This window comes from Xyrauchen texanus, chromosome 5 (genome assembly GCF_025860055.1).
Source record: "Xyrauchen texanus isolate HMW12.3.18 chromosome 5, RBS_HiC_50CHRs, whole genome shotgun sequence".
NCBI classification, from domain to species: Eukaryota; Metazoa; Chordata; class Actinopteri; order Cypriniformes; family Catostomidae; genus Xyrauchen; species Xyrauchen texanus.
In genome coordinates this window covers 50,801,395-50,817,841 of record NC_068280.1, presented here as the reverse complement: position 1 = coordinate 50,817,841, position 16,447 = coordinate 50,801,395, and the positions used below count along the sequence as shown (strand labels likewise).

At 34.6% G+C, this 16,447-nt stretch overlaps 1 protein-coding gene across 2 annotated transcripts in view; it reads left to right on the top strand.

Moving 5' to 3' along the window:
* Positions 1–16,447, top strand: part of gpc6a (glypican 6a) — a 253,197-nt gene that overhangs the window by 54,746 nt on the left and 182,004 nt on the right. For both annotated transcript variants that reach the window (XM_052127091.1, XM_052127090.1), the window contains exon 2: positions 5,813–5,971. In XM_052127091.1, the coding sequence (XP_051983051.1) occupies positions 5,813–5,971 (159 nt within the window). The remainder of the gene's footprint in view (positions 1–5,812; positions 5,972–16,447) is intronic.

The following is a 16,447-nucleotide window of genomic DNA, read 5'->3' as shown; positions in this document are numbered from 1 at the left end:
CTGGTCCTTTACATCACAAGTGCAGAGCTCTGTCAGTTGAGCTACCGTGCATTTCGATCACACTCGAACAAGCTGGTATGTAGTTGGAAATGTAGTTGGTTATGTGATGCAAATGTTAAAATAAGTAATGCGCAATAGTAAAAGTGTTTATGTGTCATAAGATAGCATTGTGAGGAACAGGGTGGAAAGTGTTTATGAACTGATAATCTGTCGTTTCACTCGTGATTTGTGTGAAAGTGAATAAAAGTAATTGTTGTCGTAGCGCCTCTAGTGTTCATTTCACCAGGAAACTGCTGCGATATGCACAACGAGCCACATTTTTTCCAAGCATCTCTTTATGGGATGGTTAGCAGTTAGTTTGGTTGGTCTGCTGTTTAGTTCAGTTGAGAAAAAGGTGAAAACACACGAGAGGCCGATCTGATACTCTTCATTAGCTAATATCATTTCTGCATCTGAAGTCACTGAATGCAATGTGTTTTTTTTTTTTTATCTCTGCTTGCACTGGGAAACTGTTAGATCCACTGTATATTGGGTTTGTAAGGGATTTTTTTGTTGATAGCAGAGATACAGTAGGTTTGTGTATGTTTCCGTCTTTCAGAGGAGATGTGAAACCGAGGCCCTGACTCACTCGTAAAGAGTAGGGGGTGTAACCCCGGTGTCCTGGCCAAATTTCCCCCTTGGGCCCTTCTCAATCATGGCCTCCTAATAATCCCCATCCTTTAATTGGCTCTATAACTCTACTCTCTCCTCTCCACCAATAGCTGGTGTGTGGTCAGTTTACTGGTGCACTATGGCTGCCGTCGCATCATCCAGCTGGATGCACTATATAAATGTAACATTCATTCATTAGTTCATTCATTCATTCATACTTTTTAATAAATGTAATCCTGCTTGTAATCACCATATTTGGTATATAATGTATTCTTACATTTATTCTTTATTGGAAAGGACATTCTCATTCTGTGATTTATTTCTTTATTTTAGATTACGTGTACAGCCAGATGTTAAATGTGATAAATTATAGGCCTGTTAAATTAAGATTAATGATACCACAAGATTAAAACAGATAAAAACCTTAAGGTACCTCATAGAAATACTACAATGGAGTTGGGTAGACCGGGGTAAGTTGTCACATGCCAGTCAAGGAAACTTTGTCTTTGAATGTCAGTTTCCGTTTGATAGAAACTCACAGTAAAAATACAGTGACCATGTTGTTTTTAACATTAACTATAGAACATATAATGTAACATAAAACACCCAAATGTGCATGACTGATATAAAAAATATGATACTTCATTAACACTTTACTAACTAGGTTGTATCTGTCAACATTAGTAAATAGGGGAGGATTCAAGAAGGTTTCTTGATTAATGTTCATTAATATAAAATGCAATTGTTCATGTTTGTCATATTGTATTAACCAGGGCTGGACTGGTAATCTGGCATACCGGACATTTTCCCGGTGGGCCGATGCACTTTGGGTTGCCAATCAGGGGGCGAACTAGCCATCAGGAGAAACTAGCAGGCCGGAAAATGTGCTGAATAGGCCACGATAAGTAAAAATGAGCCGCAGAACGCAGAACGGACCACAAAACGGTGCCGCGATATGCAGAAAAGGACAGCGAACACCCCCACAACAATTTACACAGTTGACTCTTGCCTGAATGCATGTTTGTGTGATATTCATGTGCTTATCACTTGTTTACCCAACTGCTATTACAGAAATATGATGATTTTGGAGTTTAAAATTGATAAATGATTCAAATTGAAGGTGTTTTTTAAACTAAGGATGAAGCCAACTTTTACCAAACCACTGTTTAAGAAAATGTTTGAGGTTTGAATTTGACTTTTGACTGAGATAAAAACCCTTTCACAACTTTCACCATCAGTCTGCCCTATAACCTTTCTCATCGAATCTACCTCTCCAGTTGATGATGAGTGTAGTTTGTAGGGTAGGGAATGACTTTGTGAACTTTTCTTGAAAGGAGTGCTCTTGATGTGTGACAGATAGCTGGCTGAGGTAAAGGGATTTGTCTTGCCATCTTTCATTGGCATTTCAACAGCAGCACCAGTATGCTTTGGCTTCTTATAGTCAGCAGTTTCTGCTAATTACAATGCTGCACTTCAATCACACTCTGTGCTTGGAGATCCAGAGATAATGATCCATAACGATCTGCTACATATGTGCCGAGATAGAGGGAGCAAGGGAAAAGACCATGAATGAATAAATTAACATCTTGGAACGGTTTGTTGTAAAAAACATTACGTTTCTCATGATCACACCTCACAGTGCTTTAAAGCGAACATAGTCTCATGACATCTTGTAATAATGCTTTATTTTTCTTCTTTTTTCGAGATGATGAAATCGTAAGATATTGTACATATAGTCTCAGTGGTTGACCTAACTAATTGAGCCTTGGAGATACCAGTCTAACAGGGCTGGGTATCCCCAACCATCTCATAATATTATACGTATCATGATACATATGTCACGATTCAACACATCGCAGTAGTTCATCATGATATCATAATTAGTTCGTGATTGAAACTACAGCAAATGAGTGAGAGAGAGAGACACAGCTTCAGTTTCAGAGTTTCTTGTGCCTCATAAAAGCATCTCTGTCTGCACTGATAAACACTTTTCTCATAGTCTGCATTTATTTAGATAACCTGCTTCATCAGTATTGAACTGTTGGACTTGTGACTCACACTTGGTTTTCGGCCATTGAAAATGGGTCCAATTTGTCTATTTACACATGGGGCCACATTGAGAGCCCCATATCTCTGAGATGTAACCATATAGGACCTTAAAAAGGAAGAAACAATAAGTAAAGTCTGTTCTTAACCAGAATATAAAAGGATATTAAGATATATTTAATACTTCTGGAGTTATGGACACCCCAACTTTGGAAAAACAACACGAAATAGTGTTTTTTTTCCATTTTTGGACTCACGCCAATGGCAAATAATGTAACAAGGGGTGCTGAAATCAACTGATTTTAGTAATAGACCTACTGATCTCTGAGTATCATTAAAATAGTGATGCCACCACATTTCTAAGGTTACTTTTTTGTCCTGTAGTTTCGCTTCAAAATTGTTGGCAAAAATGGTCATTTTGACTATTCTACAAAATAATTGATTGCTCCATAAATATTGATCCATGGCATTAAATATTTTGGCTTTCATCATCAGTTATGTTTATCTTTCACCTTAAAAAAAACAATTGAGATTCTCATTTGGGAATTTTTTGGTGCCAAAGCAATATTTTGAAAAGGCCAACAGGAATGAGGTATTGATAGGTAATGAAGCAGAACTACAGTGAATATGTTTGTCAGGGTTTCAGTGTGAATACACTTTAATAAAAGAAGTGGCAACAGTGAATACTTAGGCTTATAATGTCTATTTCCTATTATTCTTGTCAAAGAAGAATTCAGATACAGCCCTGCACAGAAATTGCAAAATTTTTCGCTTATTACAATAAAATGGCAAGACTCATACAGGACACAATCAGAAATTAAATCGCACAAAGGCCTCAAAATATTCTCTGTGCAGAACTCAATATGCACTTCTTATGATTGTTAGTAGCTGCCTGCTCCATGTATAATGTTCTAATAGTACTTCTCAAATCAACAAGAGCTGTATCTAACACACCCAGCGATTATCCGAGAATTAGATTGTTTTCACACACACACACACACACACACACACACACACACACACACACACACACACACACACTGCTCAGGGCCGGAAGGAGGTTTGTTTTTTCGCTCACTGTGAGCAACTAATGATTCCTCGACAAAGTTTCAGGTTATTTTAAATGTATCATTAGCCAGTGGTTGGCATTCCCGCCATACATTATTTTGTCCACCGGTTCTCCCCGTGCCAAAAGCACTTCGGTTTTGGCTTGGGGAATGATGCAATGGTGGCCAAGCTGACAGCACTTTTAATCTAGCAGGTGTTGGGGAGATTTTTTCGTGAAGTTGGGATGGGCAGGAGAAGGGTAATGCTGAGTTGGACAGATGGTGCAGATGGAGAACTGGACATGACTCGAGAGATGGCATTTATACTGTAAAACTGTAATCCATTTACTGCTGTTTTGTGAAAAGAATTTCGATGTTGTTTGGAACCCATATATATATATATAAATATATATATATATATATATATATAGATATCCATATACATATATCGATATATATATATATATATCATATATATATATATATATATATATATATATATATATATATATATATATATACATAAATGATGATGAAAGCCAACATGGATCAATATTTATGTAATCCATTATTAGTGAAAACCGCAATTTTCGCCTATGATTTCGGAGCAAAACTGCAGGTAAAAAAAATAACCGCAGAAAGGTGGCAGCATCATTATTGTACTTATACACAAAGATAGGTAGGTCTTTTACTAAAATCAGTGTACTTCAGCACCTCTTGTTGCATTGTATGCCAATGGTGTGAGTCCAAAAATAGGAAAAAGGCACTTTTTTGTGTTGCTTTTTCAAAGTTTGAGTGTCTACAACTGCAGGTGTATTAAAGATAGCTTGATATCCTTTGAGATTCTGGTTCAGAACTAACTGTATATTTAGTATTTTCAAATTTAAGGCCCAATGTCATTAAATCCCAGAGATATGGTGCTGTCAAATCATAGGTGTAAATCTTCATTATGACCCCCCTCTACAAATGAATGGCTTATTCTGTAAATATTGATCCATGGCAGTTAATATGTTGCTTTTGTCATTACTTATGTTGATCTTATTTCAGGAATAGTGTTAAAAAATATTTCTGAAATCTGCTTAATCTGACATGCAACAGCCTATGTGTTTTACCACGGTTGAGTTAGTTTAAGCACTTTGCTTTGCCTTGTTCTGATTTTAAAGCTTTTTATTTTTATTTAAATAAATATATTGGGGAGTTTAAAAAGTCTAGGTACAAGGGGAAAATATAATGTCAAGAAAATCAAACAAAAAAGGGTAAATCTTTACAATTAGGTTGCATTTTTCATCATTAGTTAACATGAACTAACAATGAACAATCTTTAACAGTGCTTTTTAATTCAAACATATACAACTTTAATTTGTAAAATGTATTAGTATAGGTTAACATTAGTTAATGCATTATAAGCAAGCATAAACAATGAGCAATAGGATTTTTAAAACTCAATTAACAATAATTGAGATAAATGCATGCGGTAAATAATGATTATTCATCATTAGTTAATGATAATTTATGCATTAATTAATGTTACCAAATTGACCCATATTGTATATTGTGTTACCATTTAAAGAGACATGCTACAGAGGGTTGAAGCAATTATATTCTATCCTTTAAAACTAGCGAGTAGTTTCCCTAATTGAAGAATCACACTTTTATTTTATGTTATGATATAAAACATCAAAAATAACATAGTTTAATGTAATGTAGTCTGTCAAGTGTGAAGTTTTAAAAATAGACAGGAAATACATTTTGTGGCCGACACTCTTGACAAGTTTTCTACATGTTCCCAGTCATTAAAGCGCACACCTGAGTGAAAAACACGTGCCTTGACGGACGTAGTTCCAGGATGGATCTCAAACATCCATCTGTCAGATTGACGTAATTAAAGATGTCACTTCCAGCAGAGCCGTGCACCATTAATTTCAGTCGGTGCACCTTCACATCTTCAGTGTGGTTTGGGAAATCACAGATCGCAGCTTTGACTTAATGAAGCGTGCTTGATTTGCTGTGATGAGCTCTGCGTCTCCCAGCGTGGCCCGTGTGAAATATGTCCATCTCTTTCCTCACAGGAGAACATCTGCGGGTTTGCCCTCAGGGCTACACCTGCTGTACCTCAGACATGGAGGACAAACTCGGTCAGCAGAGTAAGCTGGATTTTGAGAAACTAGTGGAGGAGAGCAGCCACAAAATACGGACAATACTGACCTCCAGACATAAAAAGTTTGACGGTAAGTTGAAGCAACAGTTGGTTTTTAGTTTGCTCTGGTTTTGTAGAACAATGTTTCCATCTCTTTTGCTGTTTTTAATTGCAGGGTAGTCTGTAAAATGCATGAGGTATTGCGAAGGAATTATTCTTAACCTCCTTGGTGGCTTTCAGTTTGAATGTGGCACTGCAATGGATGTCTGATGGTATAGTGTCACTGGGTTGGCATGGTTTGTTAAGTTTTATGTAGTGAAGTCGAGAATATTGACAAAAATACCAGATGAAGTCTGTTTGAGTAAGACGAAATTCATTTTTGTGGTCATCAAAATTATGCCACAAATGCTGTTGATTGAGCTTAATTTTGAAACCGGAATATTCCTTTAATACGTTTAAAAAAATGTCATCAAAACATGCAATAAGCAATTGTTTATTGCATTACTAAAGATAGCAACACAGATTGTTACTGATTACAATTTAGTTTTGTAACCCACCACAGTGTGTCTTTCTCCCCTTTTCAAAATGAACCACTGAAAGGTCAGAAACTCAAAAACGTTATCGCATGACCAGCCAAATTTACACATCATTGATGGCTATTTGCAAGGCTGTAAACGCATATTCAGTTCATGAGGGATCAATGTAACAAATTAAGAATTGGCTAAATCGATATCGATCCATAGTTTAAAACTATGTTGGGCTGTAACTCATTTCAAATGTGATGACGGCGTTTAGATCGAGGTCTGAAAGGCAGATTTAAGGGTCACTAACGATCACTAACAAACTCAATTTGAAAAGTGATTTAAAGCTTTAATAATCAGAATGAGAATATAGTGAAAAGAGTAGGGCTGCAACTAATTATTAATTATTTTGACAATTGATTAATCTAACGATTATTCGACTATTCGCCGATTATTGCAATGATTAATCATTAGCTTTTAACCGATTATTCAGCTTGTGTCCTGACTTCAAAGGTTGTATTAAACGTACTTTATAACAATAAAGAGGACAAAATCATCTTTTAGAAATACCTCTAAAAGACATTCATTGAATTAAAGGGAAAAATACTTTATATTAAGTTTAATTCAGTAAAGAAATTCACGGCAAATACGTTTTTTCTCTTGTTTTCCATTTAAAATTGTCTAAAAAACGAAATACATTTACTTGAGAAGCAGCATATAAGAAATTTAGACTTGCTTTAAGAGGATTTATCTTATATATAATGTATTTTGCATATAAGTGAATTTTCTCACTTCACGTCATTTTTCAGCGAGTGCAGTAAAGACAAAATATACTTGTATTCAAGGTCTATTCTCTAAAAGCAAGTGTAAATATCTGATATGTTGCTTCTCCGGTCAATGCATCTTTTAATAAAGGATATTTAGTTATTTTAAAATATTTGTATTTTTAATATTATATTCAACATTCTCAGATAATGTTTTCTTCTGCAGTAGTTGATAATGTCGACTAATCGTTTCAGCCCTAGAAAAGAGCGTTAGCTTCCATAAGCTGAATGTGTGGTTTAAACAAACCAGACTGACATATTCCTTAGAGCTAGAACTAATCGTACTGTTTTTGAAATATAATGAGAGCATGCAGTGGAGAGCTCTTGTACTTATTCAAAGGTTATGTAAAGGCTAATATTAGCACTCTCAAAAGTTAGTGATTTGCATTTAGTGCAAAGGAAACGACACTCGAGCATATCGTGTGACAAACGAACTTTGTGTCCTTAAACGAAACGGAGAGCATGATGGAACAAGAGTGCCATTAAAACATTGATTTTCATATAATCCGCAATGCAAGTTTGAGAAGATGTTGAAAACGTGCTTTTAATGAGTCAAATCCTCTTTTTTCAAGGTTACTCTTGCGTATCTCAGTTATGGTTCATTTACAGTCTCCCTTTGCTCATTGCTAGGGGAAACAATTGAGATATAAAAGAGATCTCATTTTGCATTTGTACTTTCCTGAACATGTTTAAATGCTTGGTGAGCTTCAAGAAAAGCTTCTGTGAATGAACTGTTCAACCCCCAGAAAACCTGTAACCTAATAAATCCCTCAACATTAAATCACTTTGGTCTGATAACCGACATTACCTCCTGTCGGAAATGTTTAGAGGTTGGGGTAGGGGTTAAGGTATCTAAAATATCTATAAAACAGTACAAATGTACAAATATGTTTATAATCAATTTGTAATTGATATGTTTTCAGATATATTTGTGATGGATATGTCAATATTGTACATTTCTAAAGCTGTAAATACGTTCAAATGTTTACGTTTTAAATGCTTTCAAGTGTCCATATTGTACGTTTTAGTGTCTATCCAAATGTACAAACATGTACGTTTAAATGTTACAAATATTAACGTACAAATAGCTACGTATGTTAATGAGATCAGGCTTGTATATTGGTTTAAACATGAAAATATAGTCCCTTTTTTGTTTTATGAAGGGGTCCCTTGCAAGAAGTTCGCCATATTTGGGGGTCCTTGGCTTCAAAACCTCTTGCTAGCATGCATTTTTAGCACGACAAAGCTTTCGCTTGAACTGAGTGCTGCCCAGCAGCCTAAAAGAGTTTTTAAAACTCAACACAGCGGCTTTGATTAACATATCATGGCCTAACAATCTGACAGTTTCTTAATAAAACAGCTCGAATTACGGTGATTATGCATACTGTTTTGGGCCACAGGAACGGGAGAGTTTCATTAATGGGAAACAGGATCATTAATACTTAAGGAACATCATTAATAAATGTGAAAAATGTAGCTTTTTAGGTATGAATATTTAACACGGCATCCCTGCTAAACCTAAAAAGTTTAGCAAAGTTGCAAACAAAATCTAAATCCATTCCATATCCCAATATTGATAGTTATGTTCTACTTTGAAATGTATGGGTTGTTTGCACTCATAAGCACTTTATAAGATAACTTAATTAGCATAATTAGCAATTAGCTTAGCATGCAATAGTGTGCAATGTTTTTGAGTCAACAAGTCTTTAGTCAAACGTTCCAGACTAGCCGTGCTATGTTTGGTTGTACCTCAAGAAAAGAAAAATGACACATTTAATCCCACAAACTATTTTTGCATCAAGAAAATGAAGGCCTTCATTAGGACCATTTAGACTTCAATGTCAACATTTATATTATTTAGGCGGCAGGTCAAGTCAGTGTGAACGTGTACAGTATGTTTGTAAGGCACGCTTTACTGTGGATTTAGTGTAGAAGCAGTAATAATATGAAGAAGACATTTACTGAAAGGCTAAAAATTATAAAATAGGGTGTTTACATTAAATTCACTGTAAAGTACCCCCAAAACTCATTTTACAATAAAGGGTTAGAAAGTTGTTGAATAAGTTGTTATATAAAACCAAACTAGGACATTTTTATAAAATAAAATACATTTTTAATAACATTATCAGTGGACCTCAATGATAAAATAATGACAAAATAAATAAATAGTGGACGATCATGACCTCTGTATGATTTATTTATAATGTTTTGCATTATGATGTCAATTAAGCACCAAAACAAATATACAATTTATAAATTATTTAAACTTTATAAATTATGTAAACGATGTATTCATCATTGGCAATTTTTGCTGTACTGTTTTTTATTTATATTGATAAAAAAATAAAAAATAACACAAGTCATGAAAATCAGCAAAAACATATTAGTCCAAAAAATAGGCTTCATTTTCTTTATGTAAAATATAATCTCTTGTTTTCTTTTGGTTTAGGGGTGAAGATTATTAACCTAATAAGTGGAGCTCAGGGAAAAGAATACATTAAAATATATCAAATATTTAAAAATAAGGTCTATAATCTATTATTATTATTATTTATTTATTTGTAATTTTACTTTTTGCATTGTAATGTCTTTTGGGCACCAAAATAAATAATCAAAACATATATATATATATATAATATATATATATATATATTTTACTGTAAATGATGACCTTATAGCAATATTTGTTGTACAGTCTTGAATAAAAATAACAAAACTAATATATAAAAATCTTTAATAAAAATTACAATAATAAATAATAATTTTATAATAATAAAATTAGGCATATTTGTTTACTTTAAATTCTTGGGGTAGTGCTCTATGTCATTTAGTAAAGTCTGATTTTAAGGGTTTGAAATTATATTTGATGCAAAATTGTTCATAATTAAAAAAATGTCCGTTGGTATCCATTAAGTCGGCTATGGACCATATATTTCTCCCCTACTAATCTTCAAAGAACAGAGATCTGTTGCGGTGCCAAACATATCTGTTGTTCCAGAGTACAGATGTGTGGGGTGAGAAGTTATATACATATAACATTTTCCAATACAAGAGTATTTATGACACAACGTCAACGTATCTGGGACTTCCCCAACAGATACAGAGCAGCAATCGTTGAGATATCGGCCATGGTTGATGGCGGAAATATAAGTTGTCGTAGAAGCCCCTCCTCCTGCCCTTTTCCGGAAGAGAAAGGGGAATGCTCGCGGGTTTGTGTTGCATGCACGAGCGCGAGTTTAAACACAAATTGAATCCAGTGTTCAAACTCGTGTGAGCACTGCGAGGAGAACTTTTTTTTTTTTTGCGTTGTATGTGAACGCACCATAAGGAATCTGAATTTTAGGAAAAGACATTACACTAAAATACATGAACATCAGTCAAGTAAATAAATACATATTTTAGGCTATCAAGTAAACATGAAACAAGGCAATGAATTTGTATTAAAAATCAAACAAATGATAAATACATAGCTCAAGATATGGATTATATATATATATAAAATGATTCACCTTTTCAGAACTTGAATGAACAAAAGACAAGAGAGCAGACATGCACCAAGGTTTGGTTCAATACCAAGATCTTTATAGGCCCATCTGTATTATCGAACAGCTCACTTCTCACCTGAAGTCCACTCGCAGTCTGTTGTTTTCTGAATCATCTCTGAGCACACGGTTTACTTGTGTTCTTACCTTTATCACGAGGGCTGGTGTAGGCTATCTGATAGAAACACACACACTCAAACACACGCTTTTATGCACAACTTTATTTATCACTCTGATAGGCACCACAGATTTGGCAGGTAATCCCTAGAAACACCTTCAGCTTGGCAGGATAAATATTGATCGGTTCGCAGTATCTCATTCTCACAAAGCCAAACCTCTGTGATGAATGGCTCTCTTTTTGTACTCTGTTGAGTGTGAAGTGAAGGAAGTCAAGTCCATCTGTTTACCCAAAAAATGTTCACAAAAAACTTGACACAAACCTCAAGATTTAGGGCATATATGCACTAGAGATATTTGAGATATTACACGTCTTAATTATGGTTTATTTACTCTTAAGTATTAACTTTGTATCAGATGTTTCTCCTAAAATTCCAAGGAGTAAATATAGACACATGTGACATTGTTGAATTACAGTAAGAGTATAGAGACATACAGTGAATGTCAGCAGCATAGCTCAGATAATTTGCTCTTGAAATAATTTGATGAGAAATGTTTGAGTTCATATTGAGATCTCTGACTTTGAACTGCAGACTTTGCAATCTCAGTGGATCTGAGCACAGTTTGAGACATCGTTGAGATCTCTAGAATCTGTAGAAGGGAAATATATTGGATCACATGTTGCATCACTGGGGTCTTTGTCTCAGAAGAATCATCTGAGAAGCAGTAGACTTGAGCAAATGTCTCCAATATGTCTCTGCTGTTTTGCAGAAACAATTAACAATTCAAGTTCTCATTTATGAGATGTTTCTCCTAAATCTGAGAAATAAAATTAAACACAAATGAGAAAATTGTTGACATAAAGAGCTAGGAGAGTTTCATGAGAAATGTTCGAGTTCATCTTGAAATCTTTGATTGCAGGCGTTCGTATCTTGGCAAATCTGAGCACAATTGGAGACATTGATGAGATCTTATCTGAAACACCAAATTAGATACATGTAGGATCACAGGTGTCTTTTTCTTGAGAGAAAAACGCAGTAGACCTCAGTAAATGTCTCAATTTGTTCTCATTTTAGTCTCATTGCTGTCTTGGAGAAGCAATTGAGGTATTGAAGTTCTCAGTTATGGTTAATTTAAGGATACACTTTGATATTTTTCTCATAAAACTCGATAGGGAAATACAATTAGACACAAATGAGAGAATTGTTGAAAAAGTTGGAATAATTTGATGAGAAATATTTGAGTCATTTGAGATTACAGGGGTCTTTTTCTTGAGAAATAACAAAGTAGACTTCTGCAAATGTCTCAATTTGTTCTCATTTTAATCTCATTGGTGTCTTGGAAAATCAATTGAGACTCTAGATGAGACATTTGAGATTACTGGGGCCTTTTTCTTGAGAAATATCAAAGTAGACTTCAGAAAATGTCTCAATTTGTTCTCATTTTAATCTCATTGGTGTCTTGGAGAATCAATTGAGACACTAGATGAGACATTTGAGATTACTGGGGCCTTTTTCTTGAGAAATATCAAAGTAGACTTCAGCAAATGTCTCAATTTGTTCTCATTTTAATCTCATTGGTATCTAGGAGAATCAATTGAGACTCTAGATGAGACATTTGAGATTACTGGGGCCTTTTTCTTGAGAAATATCAAAGTAGACTTCAGCAAATGTCTCAATTTGTTCTCATTTTAATCTCATTGGTGTCTTGGAAAATCAATTGAGACTCTAGATGAGACATTTGAGATTACTGGGGCCTTTTTCTTGAGAAATATCAAAGTAGACTTCAGAAAATGTCTCAATTTGTTCTCATTTTAATCTCATTGGTGTCTTGGAGAATCAATTGAGACACTAGATGAGACATTTGAGATTACTGGGGCCTTTTTCTTGAGAAATATCAAAGTAGACTTCAGCAAATGTCTCAATTTGTTCTCATTTTAATCTCATTGGTATCCAGGAGAATCAATTGAGACTCTAGATGAGACATTTGAGATTACTGGGGTCTTTTTCTTGAGAAATATCAAAGTAGACTTCAGCAAATGTCTCAATTTGTTCTCATTTTAATCTCATTGGTATCTAGAAGAATCAATTGAGGTATTAAGTTCTCAGTTATGATGTATTTAAGTGATATTTAAGCTCTTATTGAGATCTCTGACTTTTGATTGCAATCTTTGTTATCTTGGCAAATTTGAGCACAGTCTGAGTTCTTTTCTGAAGCTCTTAAGGAGATACATGTGAGGTAAGCTGTAGACTTCATCAAAAGTCTCTATTTCATCTCACTACTTCAAATCTTCTGTCAAATCTCATTTGAGATATTTGCAATTGGTGGCATATTTTCTTCCATAGCTTTCAGTAATGTTATTGCTACCAGTTGCAATCAGCTTCTGATCACAGAAAGATCTCGCATGATGTTTGGAGTTTATGGCCATGTCTACTCATAAATCAGAATTCTTAAACCAAAGGGCTGCTCTCCGTAAGGCTGCCCACTCTGCCAGGTTGTTAAGCTGAATTCCAACCTTCTTTTTTCTTCTAGCATTGAGCTCTCACCACCTCCAAGGGATTTAAACCTTCATCCATTTTACATGCCCTCGATTTTTGCTATTTGCTATTTATAGGACACTATTTAGAAATTATTTAACTCCTACTTTTTGATTACTGCCTCTGCTTCCCAGGGGTTTTGTGTTTTTTGATGCATTATTGAAAAATCCTGATTTGGTTTAGCCTTTGAAAGGCTACAGGATTAAGTTTGAATCAGAATGCTCATCCTCACCAAGTTTTGTCATTCGCTATATCCCTTTTTTTCATCTAAAACTCATTAAGCGTGACATGGCGGTGCTGGGGTGTAGCTAACTAAAAGTAGCGACGATCCTAACAACTGCATTTTCCAGCAGCATTACAGTATTTCAAAGCTATAACAAGCTAGTGTTTCCAATTAGTGGCGGTGTAGCGTTTTTGTTTTGTTTATGTTTGTCACGTTGTGTTGCGTTCGCAAACATGAATATATCATGTTTTATATTTAGAAAGCTACATATTGTTGTAGCTTGTAGTGTAGCTAACTACTTTCATGAAAGGCAAGCTTGACAGTATTTTAAGTGCTTGAGAACAAACTACAGTTTCAAAGCAGCTTACCCAACTCTGAATATTGGCATGTCGTTTGGCACGGCTTATACATAATCTTTTATGATGAACACGTGAACAAACACTCATCTTAAACCAACGGAAATTATAACCATTAGACAGCATTACGTTTTCTTTAATACATTAGTCTGATTCAATCTCCCCTACCTTGCCCCATCCTGACCTGTTTTTAAGCACAGCGAGATGAGTAATACCCACACTCAGGATTAGACAAATATGGGCACTTTGCACAGTGTGGGAGAGCCGCTGAATCACAGACGTTATGGAAAAAAAAAGCCTCAGCGGATTGATTACATCATAGCGAAAAGCTTCTTAACGTTATTCTGGTCACCCCCACAAACTTTACAAATCTTGTGCTCTTTTGCTGGCAGGAGCGCTTATGGGAGGAAGCCGGTATTTCACAAAGTATGGGTTTCGACATCACTCGCTTTTTAATTTTGTATGGCCAAAACTTCACGGAGCTGCCTTGCTTGAACTTGAAATGGCATTAAAATGCCGAAATGTCAAACTCTGTGGGTGTTCAAGGGTTGCAGCTATACATTAGAAGGCAGGTGGAGATTTTCAGCTCAAATGTGCTTTTGGATATTCTCATAGACCTTGTTTCTTTTTGTTTTGTTTTGGTTTGATTTTGGGTTTTGTTTGTGTTAGTTTTAGTTTTTTGGGTTTCGTTTCTTGTCTCCAAGTTTTTTTTATAAATAAAGTTTAGTTTCGTTTTTTTGGGGGGGATTTGCTTTGTTTTGTTCAGTTATTTTTGGGTTTCATTTAGTTTGTTTGAGTTACTTTAAGGTTGGTTTTGTGATGTTTTGGGATTTGTTTTGTTTGTTTGTTTTAAGAAGTTTTTTGCTGGTTTGTTTTGTTTTTTTAGGTGTTTTGTTTTGCTTTGTTTCAGGATTTGTTTTGTTTTGTTTTGATTTTGGGTTTTGTTTATATTAGTTTTAGTTTTTGGGTTTCGTTTCTTGTCCTAAAGTTTTTATATAAATAAAGTTTAGTTTAGTTTTTTCTTTTTGGATTTGCTTTGTTTTGTTCAGTTGTTTTTGGGTTTTGTTTAGTTTGTTTGGGTTACTTTTATGTTGGTTTTGTGTTGTTTTGTTTTGGGATTTGTTTTGTTTTTGGGTATTTTTTTGTTTTGTTTGTTTGTGTTTGTTTGTTTTAAGAAGTTTTTTGCTGGTTTGTTTTGGTTTTTTGAGGGGTTTTGTTTTTGCTTTGTTTCAGGATTTGTTTTGTTTTGTTCGATTTGGCTTTGGGTTTTGTTTGGATTTGTTTTCCGTTGGTTTTGTAATGTTTTTTCATTTAGTTTTATGTTGGTTTGTTTTTTTGTACCGTTTTGTTTTTGGTTGGTTTGGGTTTTGTTTGTTTTTTTGTGGTTGATTTAGGTCTGTTTAGTGATACTTTGTTTCATTTTGTTTTGGGATTTGTTCTTGTTTCATTTTGCTTTCGCATTGGATTTGTGTATTTTTTGGTTTGTTTGTTTGTGTTTGTTTCAGATTGTTTTTTGCAGGTTTGTTTGTTTTTGTTTTGTTTTTTTGGGTAGTGGGGTGTTTTTGATTAGGTTTTGTTTTGTTTGTTCCATTGGTTTTGGGTTTTGTTTGGATTTATTTTTCGTTGGTTTTGAGTTTTGTTTGTGTTTGTTTTAGATGTACATTGTAATGTTTTTGGTTGGTATGGGGTTTTTTGGTTCTGTTTTTGGATTCGTTTTTTTTGTTGTAGTGTCAGGTAAAGAACCATTCAGATTGGTGTTGGGTTTTGTTTTGTTTTTGTTGGTTTTGGATTTTATTTAGTTTTCAGTTGGTTTTGGATTTTGTTTAGATGTTTTTGGTGCTTGCTAAGGAAAGCATCACTATATACTACTGTTAATACTTTGGAACAATCTCTTCACCCCAAGTATGAATAATAATAATTGTGATGTTTGCCACTAAAACCTGGAAATATATATGAGAAATACATTCACATACGGTACATATACTTTACTGAAAGCTCTTCTTTCCTATTCAAGGCATGAGAAGATAGCATGGACATTTTGACATAATCTCATATCATATTGTGTCTGAAGGAGATGATTTACAGAGAAATCAATTTACAGATTGATAAATACAGTAAGAGGAGGGCAAAAAATAGCATATTGGACAGAGTGAGAGTGATACACATGGCTTTTTGACAATCATTGTGAAATGCCTATTACGGCTGCTGTGAAGGAGAGCTAACAAGGTAAACATTGTGGCCATATTTTTAAACCGAGCTGATTGTTGAATGTTGCACATGATATTTGCACATACAAGTAAGATTTCTGAATAACGTTTAAAAATCTTGTTGACAGTTAAGTCTAGCTGTCCTGCTCTGGAAAGAAACCATCGAGGAAACGTTTCCACAGCATTGTTTAATGGAATTCCAACAGTCAGGGTTGAAGTTGGCCTTTACAATGATCCAAG